General features: G+C 41.8%; 1 protein-coding gene across 4 annotated transcripts; it reads right to left on the reverse strand.

Moving 5' to 3' along the window:
* Positions 1-312: 312 nt before the first annotated feature.
* TSEN2 (tRNA splicing endonuclease subunit 2) lies at positions 313-22715 on the reverse strand. Of its 4 annotated transcripts, none has more exons than XM_045023127.1 (12): positions 22663-22715; positions 20089-20312; positions 18921-19002; positions 18746-18782; positions 7128-7677; positions 6800-6877; positions 6155-6205; positions 5229-5367; positions 4048-4084; positions 2620-2731; positions 1798-1887; positions 313-600 (listed from the first exon to the last, which is right to left on the reverse strand). In XM_045023127.1, exons 2-12 carry the CDS (start codon positions 20275-20277, stop codon positions 541-543), a joined length of 1425 nt encoding a protein of 474 aa, XP_044879062.1. In that variant the 5' UTR covers positions 20278-20312; positions 22663-22715; the 3' UTR covers positions 313-540. The 4 variants fall into 4 exon arrangements, with proteins under 4 accessions (XP_044879062.1, XP_044879063.1, XP_044879061.1 ...); XM_045023128.1 differs by lacking the exon at positions 22663-22715 and adding an exon at positions 21685-21795; XM_045023126.1 differs by lacking the exon at positions 22663-22715 and adding an exon at positions 21501-21638.
* Positions 22716-23106: the final 391 nt, after the last annotated feature.

A 23106-nucleotide genomic window follows, 5' to 3' on the forward strand; every position in this document is an offset into this window, starting at 1 on the left:
CAGTGAGACTACATGACATGCTTAAGATCACACAGGAAGTCTGGGGCCTGAATCCTGGTCTCCCAAATCTTAAACTAGTGCCTTAACTAGGGGGCAATCCTTCCTGTCCCTGGTAACACTGTGTTCAATCAGCAAAGGCTTGTGCTTTCGGAGCAGGAAGATAGAGTTTATGTAGTGGCTGTGAGGCACCAAATGGCCATAGCATGCAGTCTAGTGACCAGTGTGAAGTCCTAAGTGTGTGTGGATTTGTTACATATTATACTGTTAGCAGACAATGCAGTGCAGTTAGTTTTGATAGCAATATGTTTAGAAGTTCGACTGGGAAGAGATTTCTTTAATTTTTTTTCACATGGACAAATACAGTTATCCATTATGTTTTTTCAGTACAACTTTCTCTGATAGTACACAGCATACTCCATGTTCTGTACAATTTTAAACAGGAATATGGCACAGCTCTGCCATGTAAAGATTAGACTTTTCTCAACCTAAATTTGTTTATAATATTTGCTTCTTTAACACTGGATTTCTTAGTCCATCTTATTATAGTTCATCTTGTTCACTGCGCTCTCGGGAAGAGACCCAACGATTTACAATCAGTTCCTGAAATAGAAACATGGACTATTACAAGAGCAAAAAATAAAAAGCTTCCCCCACTCCCTCCTGTCATGCCAGTCATAACTCGGTAGCAGCAATTCTTGATGCCTCCAACCTACATTTAAAAGGATTAACTTTGGGACCAGCTATCTCTGTGCCAGGCCTGCCCTTCAATGAATTTCTACCAACTCTGGGGTGCAACAGAATCTAGGATGCTCAACATTACGGTCTTGTGCTCTCCAGAATTTGAAACATGCCAGAGAGAAAGCAAAAATTAAAGTGTGCTGCTATGCTAGGGATCTGGAGTCTTCAACTGCCTCAAAGGGCTTGGCTACACTTGCAGATGTGCAGCGCTGGGAGTTACAGCTGTGTTCGTACAGCTGTGTAGGGAAAGCGCTGGTGTGTGGCCACACTGACAGCTACCAGCGCTGCAGTGTGGCCACATTTGCAGCGCTGTTGGGAGTGGTGCATTATGGGCAGCTATCCCAGCGTTCAAGTGGCAGCAACATGCTTTTCAAAAGAGGGGGGTGGGGTGGAGTGTGACAGGGAGTGGGGGGGGAGAGAGTGGATTTTTGGAGCCAACACTGTGTGTCAGGCTTCCTGCCTTGCAAAATCTGAAAATTTCCTCGACCCCTCATTTACTCTTAACTGCAAATAGCCTGCAGACCAGATAAGCAGCTGCTCCAACGGACTCCCTTTTTCCCCTCTTCTCCCCCATTTCTCTCCTCAAGCAAACACTCATCCCCCCTGCCTGCCTCATTCACAGCAAGGCAGTGGGTTATCTCAATTGATTGTTCACAGTCAGTTACAGATTGATCACAGCAAACAAGAGCTGTGTTTGTTTTTTAGATAAGCAGCTCCCGGAGCCCCGAGTTCACAACAAAACAAAGAGAGTAATTTAGTTAAAAGCATTCTGGGATATGTCCTAATACCCTGGAGGCCGATAACAGCACTGGTGCGTGGCCACACTTGCAGCGCTGCTCGTCATCACCAGCGCTGCACTCATTATACCCCAAGCAGACCAGGTGTACAGCCAGCGCTGCAGCCAGGGAGTTGCAGCACTGGATGTGCCTTGCAGGTGTGGACAGTTACTAAGTTGCAGCACTGTAAAGCCTCCACCAGCGCTGCAACTCTCCAGTATAGCCAAGCCCAAAGGATTGCTCAGCTAGCAAAGATGAAGAAATAATTCGGAGCACAACTTACTTGAACTTTAATTCTTTTTAGACAGTCTGGTGATGACATTTCTTTCTCAGTCATATCACACGGTCTAATCAAATAGCATAACATAAGTTCCTGTTGACAAATAAATACACAAATATTCTTTATGTGAGACAAATGTACAAGCTTCAACTGATTTTTTGAAACAGGTTTTAAATTAGAATCTCAGGTTTTTAGTTTGAACAACTGATCTCATCTCTTCGGCAAATTAAGAGGTATATACAAGTTCCCATTAACAAGCATTATACAAACTGAGGAGAGAACACATCCATTTGTGTATCTGCCTTGAGTCAGACATTACCACTCATGTGACACCTGGATACCCTGGTAACTGGCATAGTAGAATTATCTATATAGACAGGTCATATAGTACTGGTAACCTTTTAGAAGTTTGCACATCCAAAATACTTTCCTATTTGGGTAGGTGAGATGAGGTGGAAGGAAGTTTGGAGTGCTGAGTTAGAAAGGAATGTCACTCCAGGACTTCCCCATTCTGCACCCCTTTATTTCCCCCAATAACTTTCAAAGAGCCTGCACAGATGTGACCCTCCCACTCCAACCAAGGAGACCTGGATGTGGATCCCTTAGAACCTATCAACACTGCTACAAATACTGGCCAGGAAAGGATGTATTCAAACACTACTAGTGTGTGGTGCCCCCCAGCCTAAATATGAAGCAATCATGCTCAGAACCCAAACTCTGATCCAAGTCCAGTGTTGCTTTTCCTCAAAACATCTCCAAGCTAAACTATTACATTTACCAGTTAAAACTATTTCTAGATGCAGAATCAGTATCTTATGTTGTTACCTTAGAAACATTCATTGTTGTTCTGTTCAAGCCAGACAAAGACATCCAGTTGAGCGGTCTGCGCAGTAACCCTACAAAGTTGTCATTAACCAGTTCAGCAATGACTGAGTAACTGGAAAATAAACCCAAAGAATAGATTACAAAGAGAAAATTATGGTCACTTAAAAATCCTGTAATTTAAAAACTTCAGCCTGAGAATATTTGGCTATTGTGACTGTCATAGCCAAACAACAAACCTGTAGGCTGCAGACAAGCCATAAGACCTGCATCTGTTTCTACTAGACAAAGAGGAAGTGGTGGATGCAATACTTAATTTGTGCCAGGCCTTGCCAGGGCTGAGTCTGGTACCTCTAGGCTTGGCAGTTCATAGCACTGGCACCTCTGGGCTTGCCATGTCAGTTATGAAAGTAAAAAAATTGCTTGAGCCCTGGCACCTAATTGCTCGAATCAGGGGCGGCTCTAGCAATTTCGCCGCCCCAAGCTCGGTGGCACTCCGCGGGGGGCGCTCTGGCGGTCGCCAGTCCCACGGCTCCGGTGGACCTCCTGCAGACATGCCTGCGGGGGGTCCACCGGAGCCGCGGGACCAGCGGACCCTCCGCAGGCACGCCTGTGGGAGGTCCACCGGAGCCGCCTGCCACCCTCCCACCGACCAGCGGAGCGCCCCCCCCACGGCATGCCACCCCAAGGACGCGCTTGGCGTGCTGGGGCCTGGAGCTGGCCCTAGCTCGAATCCCGTTACCTCTTTCATTACAAATTAAGCATTCAAGGGAGGAGGTAAATGGTGGATGCAGTGAATGATGGTTCCTCTCCCCACTGCTCCTACCTCACCTCACCCCACCATCCTGGTTCTCTTCTTTCAACAGTGTTTTCTTGAATGTGTCCATCTTTAATTCACTCCCCATAACTAATTAGGCATGCAAATTGATTGGCAGAGGAATGGAGATCACTTATAATGAGTTATGGGCTTTTTTCCTAGGTTATCCTCAACATTACCTAAATCATCCATAATAAAAAAGATACACTGTTACGAAAATCAGATCATTTTTCTGATTCCAATCAGCACATACGACATCTAGAGATGCCTAGGGAGGCATTCTGTAGTCTTCAATTATATTCTTAAATATCTGTATATGAACTCACTCTCAAACTTCTTGTTTTGTGCTTCTAGTAAAATGACATGTTGATTCAAAATATTTGCTTATCATGCATGCTTAACCTTCCTGGTTAGAAAAATTTGTTTTAGGTGTAGAAGATACAAGGCAGGAAAATCATACTTTTAATTAGGATAAATATATCCCAGTAAAAAGGGGGTGGGGAGAAAAGAGAGAAAATTGTATTCATTCATTTGAAACAAAAATAGAAGTTAAATCACACTAGTCAAATGCAGAGTAAGTGTTTTATATTCAGAATATAAAGTGAACGCCAAACCTTGCATGGTAAAAGGGGGGACCCTTTCGATATAGCACTGCAAAAAGAAATACTGTATTAGTCAGAGAATCATGAATTCCCAATTTTGGATCTCAGTATCAGAGATCAGAACCCTTAAATAACTATCATACCCATTACATAAACAAGCTATTGCAGAATCAGAGGAGTGAGGCTGAACCCTTTCAACCAGCTTCAGCTGATCCTATTTAATTTCATGGCACATGTCAAAAGCCAGTGCTGTATAAAGTGGATAGGAAACAAAATTCAGACCAGAAAGCAAACCACCGAAGAACAAAGCTCAAATAAACTCATGTAGATGTCAGGCAACCGATAACCATTATAATAGGTGAAATGTTGGTATTTTAGTGGACAGTGAAGAAATTGCATTCAGGTACAACTTCTATACCATAAGGATTGTGTGTTAACTCCCAGTGCACACACAAAAACATTCCTTAAGAGTCTTATAGTAGTTTCATCTGAATGAAAAGAAGCATTCTGTTAGTTTATACAGACATGCTTTTCTTCATGGTTTGCCATCATTTAACAATTTTCTATTAGAGGATAAATTATACTATCACTCATTTCAAACTACAAAACTGTAATCAAGAAATTATTACTTAACAATTCTTAAGCTATTTACTATGGAAGTATGGACACTACTGAATATGTCCATTTGGGAAGAAAGCATAACAAAACAAAAATAAGTGATTTGAATTACAACTTCAGTATATGCTCCAATCCAACTCCCACTGTTGGTGGAAAGATTTCCATAGAATTCAACAGGAATTGGATCAGGCTGTGAAAACAGAGAAAGCTTACTACTCCAAAACACTCATTAATTCCACTTGGGCTTCTCTGCAGAGTGGGTGGACTGGCTCATGAGGGGAATTCCAGTGCAGTTTCACAGCTAATATCAAGCCTATAGGCCAAAGCTACAGGTCTCCAAAGTCACTTACAGCCTGTTTTGGTACCAATGAATCTGCACAGGTGCAGATCATAGCCTCTGCCTGTATTAATACCTTATCTGCTAGCCTATAGCCTAAGCAGCATTGAGTCATCTTCCACACAGGAGCTATGGAGATCTGCTCTGCTTTTACAGCCCCATTGTCAAGTTTAAGTGGTGCATTGGCTATTAAAGATTTAGTTAAAAGCTATTCCATTTTTTAAAGGAAACTACTCACAGAGATCGGTTCCATACTTCAGTCCTACTTTGGGGACCCATCCCTTACTTCGGAAGTAGTGATACGCCATGTATGTAGTTCTAAAATTAGGTTGCACTTCACTAAAAACTTCCCATAGCTTCAAAATAGTTAAAGGTTCCTAAAAATCATAACCAAATACATTAGTATTATTACACTAACCTGCTGCTCTTACTTACAGGGAAATACCCAGGAAATGTTGCACATAAAACAGTATCTTTAGTAGAATATTCTATTCAAGTACCAAACATCATAATCCCATTGCAAAAAGACTACACTTGAGACGCTAGCACTATTGAAGTCCATTGTCTGCAACAGAAGTCTGCTTCAATAGGAGTTTACCAATCAATACCAAAAACAAAAAACAAAAACAAACAAAAAAAAAAAAACTTTGAGCTAGCAGAATTCTGCTAGGTTGCATGTTGGTAGCTCAGGACTCAAGAGTGAGAACCCTACACTGATGATATATGTAAAGAAAAATAAAAGCTATTGTTTGTTATGAAAGACAGTGGTTACAATTCAAACTGCAAACTTTTTCATGAAAGGGAGGGACATTCCTATACATACTTCTTCTCTCACTCTCACACCCCTACCTCTTTTCTCTTGTATTTCTCCCACCAACTCCACACACAAACTTTCTTCCACAGAAGGTACCTGTTTATCTGTATTTTGTTGCTAAATAAAAAGCATTGCACAAGGTTTATGGACAATATTCTTATATCTATACAAATAGACAACTAAAGAGAAAATTTCCAAATCCCTCTAGTTGGTAGTTGCTGCCTTTGAGATTAGCAGTTTGTGATTCTGTCATAGTAGTTGGAAGTTTGAGACAGTGATCTATATCCAAGTCAATAGTATTTTGCATCTTTCAGAGTAAAAGTTACAGATAACTAAATGTAACATCTTACCTCATTATAATAAATACTCAAACATCCTAGAGCATAGACCAAGAAAAATGCCTAAAAACGTAAAAAAAGAGTAAGTTAAAATATTCTGTCTGTATCACATGGAGACCTGTATAAAATTTACATGTTGTTGTTACAACAAACTCTAGAATTATCGCATAAGAAAAGTTTGAAAGCCACCGAAAGAGACATTCCCAGAGAATCACCTCTGAAGTATGTCATTGTGACTTTAAAGATAAACCAGCATTATCGGAATTTTACTCACATATGTCATACAGCATATGTAGACCCTGTATTCTAATTAAAGCAGTGTGTATAGATATTTTTGGAAGAAAGACGGGATACAGGATTGTATGTGAAAATTATAGGTCTGTTCCTGTAGTCCTTACTCATGTGACTAGCCACTCTGAGATAAACGGAATTATTCATATGCATAAAATCTGCAGGACTGGTCCCTTGAATGTCTTTCACTATGTCCATGTAATCTACAGATCATTAAAATTATTAGTAAATTTACCAAAAACAGTGCAAAACTTTTTTTTTTAATCCAAAATAAAATCACTCTTTAAGAAAGAGGTATTTATTGCATAGATTAGTGCTTTGTTCTGATGTTAGAAGAAAAAGAAGTTTCACAATATTTAAACATACCTCCTCCAGACTGAGTTGCAAATATTCAAAAATCCTAAATGGATTTCTTCTACATACCAATTTTTCCCTTTTGATTAACTAAAAGATAAAAGTATAAAAATAAAATTATAAAGAAGCAACCAAAGAAAAAGGAAATGTGTTGCATTCAAATGACATTTTTCAAACATCTTAGATTCCACCTTAACTTTTCATTAAACATTAGTGATTTATTTACTATACAGATGAACATTTAAATCAACAACAATACTGAATTGTGAAAAGAACACACTGACTATATTTAGTAAAATAAAATAAGTTACCCCTGAAAAAGACAACTTGCTTGGCTTACATTTGATTTATCATTTGCTGCTTCATGACACAATTTGCTTTCTTCTTCCTGCACCAATACATACTCATAAGCATATTCTTTCCCTTTGGCCAAGTTATGAAATACTTGGTTGCTATAGTCTTCGGCTTTGCAGCCACAGTGCACAATAAAATCATCGTGTTTTTGGCAATGTACTTTAACTATAGTTTTAGTGTCCAATGGATACAGTTCCTCAGAGCCATAGTTGGCTAATGGATCATCGTAAGCTGAATCACCTTCCAAACAAGCTTTCTTGCAGTCTGTACTTATGTTATGACATTTAACATTCGGTGCTGCTGAATCTCCATTATTTATGGCAGAATCTCTTGAAAGTTTCATTCCGTCTTCTACGTTTTCCATTTCTGCAGCCATTCTGCAGTAAGAGTCATCATTTTGTGCAACTTCTCCTTCCCCTTTCATAAAAGGCAGATCAAATGGCTTAGTATAATTTTCAATAATTTTGTTAACGGAGCAGTCATCAAGTCCCTGTTCTTGCATAAGGCTTTTAGCCCATTCTAGATGACACTGGTACCTGGATAATGGAAAAACAAGAAGTGGAAGATTCTAGGACAGAGTATTGTTCAACTAATATGTTAAAACTAGGGCTGTCAAGCAATTAAAACAATTAATCACATGATTAAAAAATTAATTGCTCTTAATAATAGAATACCATTTAAATATTTGTGGATGTTTTCTACGTTTTCAAATACATTGATTTCAATTACAACACAGAATACCAAGTGTACAGTGCTCACTTAATAAAATAAATATGCACTGTAAAAACCAATAGTATTTTTCAAATCACCTCATACAAGTACTGTAGTGCAATCTCTTTATCATGAAAGTTGAACTTTACATAATGCTACATTTGTAAAAAATAACTGCATTAAAAAATAAAACAATGTAAAACCTTAGCGCCTACAAGTCCACTCAGTCCTACTTCTTGTTCAGCCAATCGCTCAGACAAATAAGTTTGGTTACAATTTGCAGGAGATAATGCTGCCTCCTTATTATTTACGTCACCTGAAAGTTGACACATGACACGTTCGCATGGCAGTTTTGTAGCCGGTGTTGCAAGGTATTTTCGTGCCAGATATGCTAAATTTTTGTATGCCCCTTCATGCCTCAGCCACCATTCCAAGGGACACGCTTCCATGCTGATGATGCTCGTTAAAAAATTACGTGTTAATTAAATTTGTGACTGAACTCCTTGGGGGAGAATTGTATGTCTCCTGTTCTGTTTTACCCACATTCTGCCATATATTTCACGTTCTAGCTGTCTTGGATGATGACCTAGCACATGTTTGTTTTAAGAACACTTTCACAGCCGATTTGACAAAATGCAAAGAAGGTACCAATGTAAGATTTCTAAAAATAGCTACAACACTGGACCCAAGGTTTAAGAATCTGAAGTGCTGCCCAAAATCTGAGAGGGACTTGGTGTGGAGCATCCTTTCAGAAGTCTTAAAAGAGCAACACTCCAAACTACAGACCCGAATCACCAACAAAGAAAATCAACCTTCTGCTGGTGGCATCTGACTCAGATGACGAAAATGAACATGTGTCGGTCCGCTCTGCAGAAACCATCAGCATGGACACTTGTCCTCTGGAATGGTGGCTGAAGCATGAAGGGACATACGAATGTTTAGCATATCTAGCACTAATATACCTTGCAACGCCGGCAACAAAAGTGCCATGCAAATGCCTGTTTTCACTTTCAGGTGACATTGTAAATCAGGGGTTGGCAACCTTTCAGAAGTGGTGTGCCGAGTTTTCATTTATTCACTCTAATTTAAGGTTTCGCGTGCCAGTAATACATTTAAACATTTTTAGAAGGTCTCTTTCTATAAGTCTATAATATGTAACTAAACTATTGTTGTATGTAAAGTAAATAAGATTTTTAAAAAATGTTTAAGAAGCTTCATTTAAAATTAAATTAAAATGCAGAGCTCCCCCAAACCGGTGGCCAGGACCTGGGCAACGTGAGTGCCACTGAAAATCAGCTTGCATGCCGCCTTTGGCACGCTTGCCATAGGTTGCCTACCCCTGTTGTAAATAATAAGGAGGCAGCAGTATTACCCATATATGTAAACAAACTTGTTTGTCTTAACAACTGGCTGAACAAGGAGGACTGAGTGGACTTATAGGCTCTAAAGTTTTACATTGTTTTGTTTTTGAATGCAGTTATGTAACCAAAAAAAAGTCTACATTTGTAAGTTACACTTTCACGATAAAGAGATTGCACTTCAGTATTTGTATAAGGTGAACTGAAAAATACTATCTTTTGTTTATCATTTTACAGTGCAAATATTTGTAATAAAAATAATATAAAGTGAGCACTGTACACCTGGTATTCTGCGTTGTAACAGAAATCAATATATTTGAAAATGTAGAAAAACATCCAAAATGTTTAATAAATTTCAATTGGTATTCTATTGTTTAACAGTGCAATTAATCGTGATTTTTTTAATCACATGAGTTAACTGCAATTAATCGACAGCTCTAATTAAAACCAACAATACAATATAGAAATGAATGTTAATATTTTAAAATTAAAAATGAATTATGGAAGTATGTTTTATATATCAACTAAGGGATGTTTTTTAAACTGATCCAACACACTAGTTAAAATGGAGAGTAACCAATTTATAAGACTCTTTGGTATTCTATAGTGCTGTGATACTGTAGAAAATAAACACAACTCAAGATCACCATAACATTAAGCTTTCTATATATTTTAAAAATAATTACATATTTACTTGTAGCTACATGCTGGGATCCCAAAGAGAATGTTATAGTGAGGATTGAGTGAAAAACAGATGGCACTTCTTAACAAGCAGCTGAACAACACAAACTTATCTAAACATGAAGCCTACAAAAAAATTATACTGGACTAATTCACCTTTTAAATCTTAAATTCTGAATGTATTTAAAGGAAAAGACTTAACAGTGTTTCAGCTCAAGTATAAGTGGGTTTAAATCCACTGAAGGCTAATGAAACAGGCTGACTTTGGCATGAGATTTAGAGACAAATCCTCAGCTGGTGTAAAGCAGTGGAGATCAACTTACTTTAATGGAGCCAAGCTGATTTACATCAGCAGAGAATCTGGAACAAATGAAGTCTGAAGAGAAGACACTTCCTAATGGCTGCTATATGAAAGCTAAGCACACTATAAAGCTTAAAGGCCCAATTCTGCAGTAAAATTCTCAACCAAATCTTAAAGGAAGTATTGCCTGTGAAGGGACTTCAGGATCAGGCCCTATATGATTACCAACTACTGCAGTGAAGACTTTATATAAACAGTGTTCACATTCATCATATGTTATACTGGTAGCTAAAAGTAGAATTTAAGGATGCTGATTTAAACAGCTGGCAATAGAACACTGAAGACCAATGCCAAAATATGTCCCGAACTAGTTCTCAGCTACAAACAAATCTTTGCAGAATTACAGTTTCAAATCAATGCATCAGTATCTGAGGGTGCTGTGCCTTGGATATATTTAGGCCCAACTTATTCAGAAATGCCCTTGGAAAGGTCATTCTAAAGTAAACTAAGTGATACTATTGTAAATAGTTTATGGTTGAAGAAGAGCGGTCTTGTAAATGTGATTTGAACAGGCTGTCAAACAGTAATATGATAAAGATCTGGAAAGGTCTTTCCAAATTAAAAAATAAATGTTTGTTTTATTTCTTTTTGCAGTTCTAAAATAGGAGATCGGAACACAAGGAAGATCAGCAAGATATTTAACTCATTTAGGAAATGTTTTTAACTCTATACATTTATATCTCCTAAGACTGTGACATATTTCAGTCTTCAAACTCTAAAATTATAGGTATTTGGTAATTTGAAGGTACTTTAAGAAGGTCTACTAAATAGCAAGCCTTAAAGTGCAAATGGCAAAAAAACTGGACATGTTCTCTTTGCTCCTTTATGATGTATAAAGAAGATCTGAAATCCTTGCTGTTCCACCCCCAAGCCTCCCAAAATAAAAAAATTCTGCTTTCTTTCTTAAGCCTGGTCTACACTACGCATTTAAACCGGTTTTAGGAGCGTAAAACCGATTTAACGCCACAACCGTCCACACTAGGAGGCACCATATATCGATTTTAATGGCTCTTTAAACCGGTTTCTGTACTCCTCCCTAACGAGAGGAGTAACGCTAGTATCGGTATTAAAATATCGGATTAGGGTTAGTGTGGACGCTGATCGACGGCATTGGCCTCCGGGAGCTATCCCACAGTGCACCAGTGACCACTCTGGACAGCATTCTGAACTCGGATGCACTGGCCAGGTAGACAGGAAAAGCCCCGCGAACTTTTGAAATTCATTTCCTGCTTCCCCAGCGTGGAGATCTCATCTCATCAGCACAGGTGACCACGCACAGCTCATCAGCACAGTTAACAATGCAGTCTCCTGAGAATCGTAAAAGAGCCCCAGCATGGACTGCACGGGAGGTACTGGATCTGATCGCTATCTGGGGAGAGGATTCAGTGCTAACAGAACTGCGTTCCAAAAGACGAAATGAAAAAGTATTTGAAAGAATTTCTAAGGCTATGACGGATAAAGGCCACAGCCGGGACTCAGTGCAGTGCAGAGTGAAAGTTAAGGAGCTCAGACAAGGCTACCAGAAAACCAAAGAAGCAAACGGAAGGTCCGGGGCAGGTCGAAAAACATGCCGCTTCTATGCTGAGCTGCATGCAATTTTAGGGGGCTGCGCCACAAGTACCCCACCCCTGATGGTGGATTCCGAGGTGGGGGTTGTAATCTCTGCCATGGCTGAGGATTATGCAGACGGGGAAGATGAAGATGAAGAAGAGGAGGAAGACATAGCAGAGAGCACACAGCACTCCGTGAGCCCCAGCATCCAGGAGCTTTTTATCACCCTGACGGAATTACCGTCCTCCCAGCCCTCACAAGCCACTATCCCAGACAATGACGCCATGGAAGGGAGCTCTGGTGAGTGTACCTTTGCAAATAGCAAACATTGTTTTTTAAGCAAGCCTTTTTTAATGATTGATTTGCCCTGAGGACTTGGGATGCATTCGCAGACAGTATAGTTACTTAGAAAAGTTTGTTAACATGTCCAGGGATTGAGAGGAAATCCTCCAGGGACATCTCGATGAAGCGCTCCTGTAGGTACTCCAGAAGCCTTTGCAGAAGGTTTCTGGGCAAGGCAGCCTTGTTCCGCCCACCGTGGTAGGACACTTTACCACGCCATGCATGTAGCAAGTAATCAGGTATCATTGCGTGGCAAAGCATAGCAGCGTATGGTCCCGGTGACTGCTGGCATTCAAGAAGCATCCGTTCTTTATCTTGTTCTGTTATCCTCAGCAAAGTGATATCGTTCAGGATAACCTGGTTAAAAATCAGGAATTTAAGTAAGGGGGGTGGCCATTTTTCTACTGGGTTCGTGGACTGCATCAGCTTAAAAAAAAACTTTCCTGCACGTAGCGAAGCGGGGGGAGGGGAGGAGTGAAATGCCTATGATCTTTTCTGTGTTTGGTCACCGGCGATCTTCCCCAAGGTCCCAGACACGCAGTGGGTGGGGGGGGGGGAAGGTTGTTGATTAGCAGGGAGCTAGCGTGGTATTAGCCATGCGTTGGGGGGGAGGGGTACATCACTACAGAAGCAGAAAGACAGTGGCTTACCATGGCCGCATGCAAGCTGAATTCTGATGCCTGGACCTGTGTCTGTGAGATCTGTAACTCCAGAGCTGCAGGCACTCACTATTAAGATTAAAAATGCGACCTTGTAGGGAAATCACATGTGCTAGGTGAATACTTCTTTTCACTGTGAAAGAGTATAATCATTGTTCTGTAAAATGTATCTTTCTAAATATTTATCTCCCTCATGCAGCTGCAAATTTTTCAACCATCCCTCCTCCATCCCAAAGGCTAGCACAGATAAGGCGGAGGAAAAAGAAGACGCGAGATGAGATGTTCTCGGATATTATGGAAGTTACACGCAATGAAAGAGCTCATCTGAATGAGTGGAAGGACGTGGTTTCAAATTACAGGAAAGAGGCCAGTGAACGTGAGGACAGGAGGGATGAACGTGAGGACAGGAGGGACAACCGAGATGAGAGGTGGCGGCAGGAAGACCGGCAGGAAAATCAGCGGTGGCGGCAGGAAGATCAGCGGTGGCGGGATGCAACTCTGGGGCTGCTGCGTGATCAAACTGACATGCTCCGGCGTCTTGTGGAGCTTCAGGAAAGGCAGCATGATCACAGAGTGCCGCTGCAGCCCCTGTATAACCACCCTCAACCCTCACCTTGTTCCACATCCTCCTCACCCAGACGTGTAAGAACGCGTGGGGGGAGGCTCCGTGCACCCGCCCACTCCACCCCCGTGGACAGCCCAACCAGAAGGCTGTCGTTACTGTGAATTTTTTTTTTTAAATGGCCTTCTCCATCCCTCCTATCCTCCTCCCAAACCACACCCTTACTTCTCTCCCTCTTTTTATAAGGAATCAATAAAGAATGCATGCTTTTTAAATGAGAGTGACTTTATTTGCATAAGTAAGCTGTACTTGAAGGGGGTGGGGGAGTTGCTTACAGGGACTGAGTCAATCAAGGGGGTTGGGTGTTCATCAACAAACACAGCAGTCACACTGTACCCTGGCCATTGATGAAGCTCGTTTTCAAAGCTTCTCTGATGCGCACCGCTTCCTGGTGTGCTCTTCTAATCTCCCTGGTGTCTGGCTGCGCGTAATCAGCGGCCAGGTGATTTGCCTCAGCCTCCCACCACGCCATAAAGGTCTCCCCCTTACTCTCACAGAGATTGTGGAGAATACAGCAAGCAGTAATAACATAGGGGACATTGGTTTGGCTGAGGTCTGAGCGAGTGAGTAATGTCCGCCAGCGCGCCTTTAAACGGCCAAATGCACATTCCACCACCATTCTGCACTTGCTCAGCCTGTAATTGAACAGATCCTGACCACTGTCCAGGCTGCCTGTGTATGGCTTCATGAGCCATGGCATCAAGGGGTAGGCTGGGTCCCCCAGGATAACGACAGGCATTTCAACATCCCCAACTGTTATTTTCTGGTCTGGGAAGTAATTCCCTTGCTGCAGCCGTTTAAACAGAGTAGTGCTTCTGAAGACGCGAGCGTCATGAACCCTCCCTGGCCATCCCACGTGGATGTTTGTGAAACGTCCCTTGTGATCTACCAGTGCTTGCAGCACCATTGAAAAGTACCCCTTGCGGTTTACGTACTGGGTGCCCTGGCGCTGCGGTGCCAAGATAGGGATATGGGTTCCATCTATCGCCCCCCCACAGTTAGGGAATCCCATTGCAGCAAAGCCATCCACTATGGCCTGCACGTTTCCCAGAGTCACAACCTTTCGTAGCAGCAGCTTAGTGATTGCTTTGGCTACTTGCATCACAGCAGCCCCCACAGTAGATTTTCCAACTCCAAATTGATTCCCGACTGACCGGTAGCTGTCTGGCGTTGCAAGCTTCCACAGGGCTATCGCCACTCGCTTCTCTACTGTGAGGGCTGCTCTCATCTTGGTATTACGGCGTTTCAGGGCAGGGGCAAGCAAGTCACAAAGTTCCATGAAAGTGCCCTTACGCATGCGAAAGTTTCGCAGCCACTGGGAATCGTCCCACACCTGCAACACAATGCGGTCCCACCAGTCAGTGCTTGTTTCCTGGGCCCAAAATCGGCGTTCAATGGATAGAATCTGCCCCATTACCATCAGGATCTCCAAAGCGCAGGGGCCCGCGGTTTGAGAGAATTCTGTGTCTACGTCCTCATCACTGTCATCGCCACGCTGCCGTATCCGCCTCCTCCTCGCCTCGGATTGAAGGTCCTGGTTCACCATAGACTGCACTAGAGTGCGCGAGGTGTTTAAAACATTCACGATTGCGGTATGGAGCTGAGCAGGGTCCATGCTTGCTGTGCTATGGCGTCTGCACAGTTCACCAAGCATAAAAAAAGGCGCGAAACGGTTGTCTGCTGCTCAGGGAGGGAGGGGTGAGGCTGTACCCAGAACCACCCGCGACAATGATTTTTGCCCCATCAGGCACTGGGATCTCAACCCGGAAATGCCAAGGGGCGGGGGAGGCTGCGGGAACTATGGGATAGCTACGGGATAGCTACCCACAGTGCAACGCTCCAGAAATCGACGCTAGCCTCGGACCATGGACGCACACCACCGATTTAATGTGTTTAGTGTGGCCGCGCGCAATCGATTTTATAAAATCTGTTTTACAAAACCGGTTTATGCAAATTCGGAATAGTCCCGTAGTGTAGACGTACCCTTACATTAGATACTCAGGTTTTGTCTATCATGGAAGACACTATTGCAAATGGAAAACTGGTAGGATTATGACATCACAGATAACAAGGAAGAAAAAAATTGATGAAAGGATACATGATTTTTATTTAGACTGTTTAGAACGGTTGTTTTTGTGAAAAACTAAGACACTTCAGATAGAAGTCACCTCAATTCTTCAAATAATGACTGGGAAAAGGGTTCCAGTACACATTTCCAAATCAACCATGAAATCCTCCAATAACAAAGAAAAGTTAGCTGTAGGGAGAACTCCAACTCCAGCTATTTGGCAGCCACAGGAGTGGGATTTCTGCTTCTTTTTTCCTTTTAACACGCCAGCCAGGCCATATGATCCTCTGAGGCCAAACATTAGTTAAAGACAACTATTTGAAATTTGAAAATATCTTGGTCAGATATACCAGCGCAAGTAAAAATTGAAGGTCTAGGGTACAAAAGTGAATACGGGACTATAATATTAAAAAAAATGCTTACTAATCTTTAAGATAAACCTAAACTAAAAGGACATCAACTTGAAATCTAGGGTTTTTTTTAATAGTTTGAAATCATTTCAGGCACTGCATAAGAACGGCCATACAGGGTCAGACTAAAGGTCCATCTAGCCCAGTATCCTGTCTTCTGACAGTGGCCAATGCCAGGTACCCAAGAGGGAATGAACAGGTAATCAAGTGATCCATTCTCTGTCGCTCATTCCCAGCTTCTGGCAAACAGAGACTAGGGACACCATCCCTGCCCATCCTGGCTAATAGCCATTGATAGACCTATCCTCTATTAATTTATCTAGGTTTTTTTTGGACCTTGTTATAGTCTTGGCCTTCACAACATCCTCTGGCAAAGAGCTCCACAGGTTGACTGTGCATTGTGTGAAGAAATACTTCCTTTTGTTTGTATTAAGCCTGCTACCTATGAATTTCATTTGGTGACCCCTAGTTATTGTGTAATGAGAAGGAGTAAATAACACTCCCTTATTTACTTTCTCCACACTAGTCATATTTTATAGACCTCTATCATATCCACCCCACCCCCCTGGCCGCCTTCATTGTTTCTTTTCCATGTTGAAAAGTCCCAATCTTATTACTCTCTCCTCATATGGAAGCCATTCCATACCATTAATCATTTTTGTTGCCCTTTCTGAACCTTTTCCAAAATATCTTTTTTGAGGTGGGACGACCACATCTGCATGCAGTATTCAAGATGTGGGTGTACCATGGATTTATATAGAGGCAATATGATATCTTCTGTCTTATTATTTATCCCTTTCTTAATGATTCCCAACATTCTGTTCGCTTTTTTGACTGCCGCTGCACATTGAGTGGATGTTTTCAGAGAACTATCCACAATGACTCCAAGATCTCTTTCTTGAGTGGTAACAGCTAATTTAGACCCCATCATTTTATATGTATAGTTGGGATTATGTTTTCCAATGTACATTTCTTTGCATTTATCAACATGAGAATGTGTCTCTCTGCCAATTATGTGACTATGCAATCACAGTTTCTTATTTTTAACACTTTTTCTCTCTCTTGCTGTGTAAGAGATGCACACAAGCAGGAAGAAACGGATTGACTATATAGGGGAAATAAGTATAAAAAGTGTTAAAAATCAATTCTAAATCTTTTTCAATTATCATAATTCTAGTTGTTACTTGTAACAGTAGGCATAGAATTTTCAGAGAGAAGTGAAATTTTTAAACTGACAAATGTTATTTCTATAGGAAATTATTTTGATACCTAATTTAAGACAAAAGTCCCAAACTACTGTTATAAAGACCATTACAGTCAGCTACATAGTTTTAAAACTAACAGTGCAAGTAGTAGTAGTAGTAAAATACTTTACTTCCCCAACTGAAATTTAGAGATGGCAATTAAGTAGGAAACAAAAGCATTATAAGAACAGTTAAAATCAAAACAAGTTATGCAGATGAACATTCAAATTCAAATCCTTCCCTTCAAAATTTCTTCAAAAGGAAAGCCATGAATCATCCAACGCTATTTACTACAGACTGGTTTTAAACTATTAAAAATTTTGATCAGCATATATAATGTTACTGTCATATTATAGAAGGTGGTTCCATACAGGGCTGTCCCTAGAGGGGAGCGGGGCCCAGGGTGAAAGTGATGGATTCCTCCCTTCCGGGATCGACTGCGCCAGCCAGTCGCACTGGCCTGCAGGGCGCCCCAAAGTGCAGGGCCTGGAGCAAGTGTGCGTGTGTGGGGCTCAGGTGGAGGTGACAAATTCATCTCTTCCGGGACTGACCACGCCGGCTAATTGCACCGCCCAAACGCGGGGCCCAGAGCGGCCGCCCCGATTCGCCCTACCCAAGGGATGGCTCTGGTTCCATATCTTTCATCACCAAATAAAATAGACAAACTTTTATTGTACTGTACTTGATTACCATACAATAGCACTTACAGTACATAGCATTTTATTCATCTGAATAAAATGCTATGAAGCATGCTGTATACCCTGCAATAATGGGGCTGTCACGATGCCTACTGAAATCTGAAGTGGTTAATTGCACTATCACAAAATAAAATTAATATTGGTAATATGTATTTCTGCAGTAGCATACATCTGATTATTGGGGGAGGGGGGATGAAAGAACCATTTGGCATGTGTTTAACTTGAACTGGTAATCATAAAAGACTACATTTTGTAATCCTATGGGTATGAAAAATAATACAGCAACTAATTTACGCCCCTCACTGGTTGTTTCTTAAACTAGTTGGTTGAATTAAAAACAAAAAACCCCCACCAATTCCCTAACTTATTTTCTGCATAATAAAACAAAAGTGCTAAATCTGAAGTCATCATGCAGGCAAACTCAGGAAAAAGATCACACTCTGTCAGATTAAAATTTTATGTAAAACATTAAAATTGTATTTAAGCGTTAAAGACTATTTCTGCCCATTCTGAATGAACCTAGTAAGCAAATAGGAAAACTATTAAAAACAGCCTGCCCCAGAATAACCCCCTTTTTTGTTGCAGAAGTATAAAGGTTTCCTTCTATGTTCATACAATCATGACTCGTTTGCTCATATTATAGTGAATACACTCTTGGCTCTAATTCGCACTGCTTACTCAAGCAAAGCTCCCAAAGCTTACATGGAAAAAACAATGCTAGGAATGTTATCTAATATTTTATCTGTCTTTGGGATTTAGGAACTGGAAACAAGGAAGAGAAACAAAACTATGTGAATCGGCCTTTTTACAAGCCAGTTTGGGAACCATTGGGCTAAAACATGAAGCCAAATGAACTGTTTCTTTACTAACTTAGGATACAGTAAGAAAGTTGCACTTACTTTTTTGATGAGAGTATGGGCATGTTTATCTTGGCATCTGCATTAAAAGAGAAAATGTTATTTACAAGTGTTTTGCAATGCAATGATCTACATGCATGTATCTGCAATTAATAATTAGGACAAACCAAGTGGATATTACTAAACTGTCAAGAGAGTGGAAAGTAGTATGATTTACCTTGCCACTTAGCAACCAATAAAGGGTCTGAAATATTGTATTCTGGTCTGCTTCTCGAAAGAATACCTTTTCCAAAATAGCCCTGCAGGTGCAGGGGAAAAAAAAAGTTGATCAGAATTATTGATACAAAAAATAAAAAGGAATACCTATCCAAAGATCTAGATGCCCCTATCATAAAATTACAAAACCACAATTAAATCAACCACCGAACACCAAACTCACCCACCCCAAAACGTGAATTTTCTCAAAGAACCACCTCTGCAGTAGTCCACGTAAATAAATTTCTTGCAGAATGCTGCGAAGGTGAATAGATATGGGCTATTTTAGAACAGGAGTGAAAGTCTGTTGCAAAGCTTAGGGTCTCTTCACAGAGAATGTACTATCAACAGCCCTCTCTCTTTTAAATTGAGAGGTAGTCAGCTTAAGTGCCACTGCCAATTTCATCTGTGGTAGTATGACACAAGGATAGAGGCGATCTTTCAAGTAGTGAGGTACCAAATTATTTGTGGCTTTATGAATCAAACCCAGCACCTTAAATTCAATTCAGAAACCAAAAGGTATTCACAGCATATCACGGAGTACCAGTGACATGTGCGGCCACTTAATGGCCAGGCCATTGCATTCTGCACCAGCTTAAGTTTCCTGACTGATCTAAGGTTTGTTACTTAACATCTAACAATTAATCCAACATTAGACATATAGAGTTTAGAGATTAAAAAATGTTTTCTTTATTAATCCTAAACAATTGCATAAGCATAAAACTTCATTTTTTTTAAATCAAGGCACTATTAATAATTTTTAGAATATATTATTTTTATACTGATGATTAAGTGAGGTTCCAAGAACAGGCAAGTACTTGCATGATATTCAGTAAAATACAGTACTAATTACTATAAATCCTATTGACCTTATTATTCTATTGCCTTATTACTGACCTTATCATTGGGCATTAGGAATAAAGAATTATCTTTATTGCTAGTTTTATGACTTCTGATGCTGTATTACCATTTTACTCTAAAATATATATTTTTTTCATGTTAGGAATAAAATGCTTATAAATTTCATATGTAACACAGATCAAATTATGCTAGAGAATGTTGTTTACAGAGGTTAGCGATACCACAAATAGCATGCATTGAACATAGAGAATTCAAACATGGAATGTTACCTTGCTGTACAGCTGTTCTATATCTTTGGGGTTCCTCACAATTACATTGTTGTTAATAATTTCAGCCTGGTATATCTTGAAATACTTTCCACAGATGTCTTCCTGTGAGGCAGGAATAGGGAATGGAGAATCATATGACTCAAACACTCTTCTTTTCCTTCTTGGGGCATGGAAAACTGCTTCTACCATTTTCCAATAGTAACCTTTCCCTAAACAATGATAAGCTAAAGACAAAGAGCAGAAAAAGACATTTTTAATATTTTAGAAGCTGGTTTATTTTACATACTTGGACATCATTCCCAGCATTGCAAATCACCAATAAAACCCAGGTCTCCCAACTCCCATTCTCTAATCACTAGACTATACACCAAGAAATATTTCTTTAACAAGTTATTCTCATTTTTTGTATTGCATCTAAAGGCATTTGATGCTATGCATTGTACAAACATATAGCAAAGAAACAGTCCCTGTCTAAAAAAGTTTACAATCTAAGAGGAGAGACAACAGATGGATACGACAGACAGGGTAGCACAAAGTAACAGTAAGACAGTTACAATAAGAACCAATCCCAGCATACTGCCTAACTATTGTTAACTGTTCTGTAGGCATCATGACAGGGTGGAAGGATTTTAAAGAGCTTTAAAAAAGAACAATGTGGTGTTTTGTAGATTTTTGTTTTTACTGGAAGCTCCTTCCATGCATAAGTAGTGGTGTAGGAAATAGCACTATAGTACTCTTCAACAATTTAACAAAATGGGCAATCAACAGCGTCATTGGTGGCAAATCAGAGGCTGTTGTCTATATCTCAATAGTGTAGAGAAGGTAAAAGGGAGAGCATTTCTATGTTGACTATTATTATTAAAATATGCCTACTGCCACAAACCCATCAACAATATAGCACACATGAACGAAAAGATGGGAAGGAATAGCCAAACATTTTTAAGAGTGCTGTATTTGTCCTGTGGGAGACCAGTAAACCAAATAACCAGCTAGCTAACATTTGTAACACACGCTGACTTATTCTCTACTGTTGGGCACCCCGTATAACTTAGGCCTGGGCAAAGTGGATGTAAAAATCACAACCAGGTCAGACTGCTCCACTCCCACCAGACTGTTAACATCTTTGCACAGCTGTAAGCAGCAACACCCTGCGCCGGGCTGTGGGAATCAGGCATTGCCTTTCCCCACCTATCACAGGGTATGCTTACGGCAGCACGCAAATAACGAGGGCAGAGGGGACAGCCAGGCCCTGTCCAGTCAGGAGGCCCTGGCAGGGCTCTCCTCTCCACGGAGCGGGGCACAGCGGAGGGGAGGGGCGGGGGCGGGGGCGGGGGCTCCCCCCCCCCCCCGAGCGGGGCGCGACCAAGGCAGGCCCGAGGCGTGATGTTCTGCCATGCGTACAGGCCACGCACCTACTCTGAGGCGCGGGGCGACTCTCGCCGGCGCCCCTATGCCGGTGGCTGAGGCTGAGCCGGGTCACGGGCTGCCCAGTGAGGGCCCCAGACTCCACAACAGCCAGTTCTTCCAGACTAGGCGCCCTTCCGTTACCATAGCAACCACGGGGCCGTAAAACAGCGACGGCGTCGCAAAACAAACCGGCTAGCGGCGCGAGGGAGCCACGCGACCTCTTAGGCTTAAGCCCAAGCCTCTCTCAAGCCTCGGCTTCTTCTCGCGCGCACTTCCGCTGGGGAGCGGGGGGGGGCCGAGCCTGGAAGTAGTTAGCGCTAGCTTCTGCGCATGCGCACATGGCTGGCTTTGGGACGCTGAAGGGCAGGCCGATGGACCGTCCCCACATTACAAATGGGCGGCGCCGAGCGGGCCGCGCGCTGCAAAGTGAGGGGGAGTCTTCGTCGGTCCGCCCCATAGTTCAGGGGCAGGGGCCTTATCACCCCATCTCACGGCGTGGGGGGGGCTATGGTGGGACCCCCACATCCCTCGCCCCCCTTCTGCGCCGCCCTGCCCCGCTCCCACAGAGCCTGGCTGTGAGCGGGGGGTGCCCCCTGGCGGTCACCCCGCGCGCGCGGGGCTGGGCCTGGGCCTGGAGCCCCGCCAGACCCGCGTTGGCGTAGGAAAGGCGAGGCGGCAGGGTAGGGTAGCGCCGCTCCTAGCCTCCTGCCCGCGTGATGATCAGCGCTGTTGCAATAACACCTACGGCGCTGGCACAAGCCGGCCTGGGTAAAGAGCTGGAACAGCATTTATTGACCAGTTGCTTTTTTCAGAGAAATAACTTGAGGATAAAACCAAACAAAGATCTCACCCAGTTACATTTGCTATACAACCATTTCTTTCTGTGGAGACCCACTTTTACATACCCTTCTGCACAGAGTTCAGTTAAGCTACTATGAACACTGATTCACTTATCAGATAGGCTAAAACCAAAAAATACTTTGCTCATTTCTTCCACAGTACATAGAAAGCAATTGTTCCCAGAAACATGTCAAACCTTTTTAGCATGTCATGCTAAAATAAATTTGTTAGTCTTTAAGGTGCCACAAGTACTCCTGTTTTTTTTTTGTTGTTTTTTTTTTTTGCGGATACAGACTAACACGGCTGCTACTCTGAAACCTGTCAAACCTTTTAGTTCATTTTCCAATCTCACCCAATAGCCTCATCTGTGAACTACAGCATTCTGGGTAGCAATATACAGTTGCCAACTTTCACATGGTAAATAAGCACCCAGACTTTTGCAATAAGCCAACAATCAAGCTAATCCCATTTCAAAATGAGGCCAAAACAAGCCAATCCCTAAGAACCCAAACACTCTGTGACTAGATCATCCTGCCGTGCAGTCTGGGACTGGTGGGCCCGCTGTGCACCCCTGACTCCCCCACCCCTTGCCCCTGCTTGCCCGCCCTTGCCGGGAGCCAATGGAAAAAAAAGAAGCAACAAGTTACAAGCCCAACAAGCTACAACCCCAAAACTGGTCAACAAGCAACTCACAAGCCAATTAAGCCCAAAACAAGCCCAATTTCTGCGGTTTGGTTTTGTTTTTTTTTGTGGGTTTGGCATATCTGCAGT

Source organism: Mauremys mutica, chromosome 7 (assembly GCF_020497125.1).
Source record: "Mauremys mutica isolate MM-2020 ecotype Southern chromosome 7, ASM2049712v1, whole genome shotgun sequence".
NCBI lineage: Eukaryota > Metazoa > Chordata > Testudines > Geoemydidae > Mauremys > Mauremys mutica.

What these genes read in the sequence shown, in the direction of transcription:
- TSEN2 (XM_045023127.1), bottom strand. Translation starts at nt 20,277, where the DNA reads ATGGTAGAAGCAGTTTTCCATGCCCCAAGAAGGAAAAGAAGAGTGTTT. An exon ending in CCCCCCTTTTACCATGCAAG is followed by an intron (nt 2,732 to 4,047) that starts GTTTGGCGTTCA and finishes TTTATTTTCCAG; the next exon opens with TTACTCAGTCATTGCTGAAC. An exon ending in TAAAAAGAATTAAAGTTCAA is followed by an intron (nt 601 to 1,797) that starts GTAAGTTGTGCT and finishes TTTCTATTTCAG; the next exon opens with GAACTGATTGTAAATCGTTG.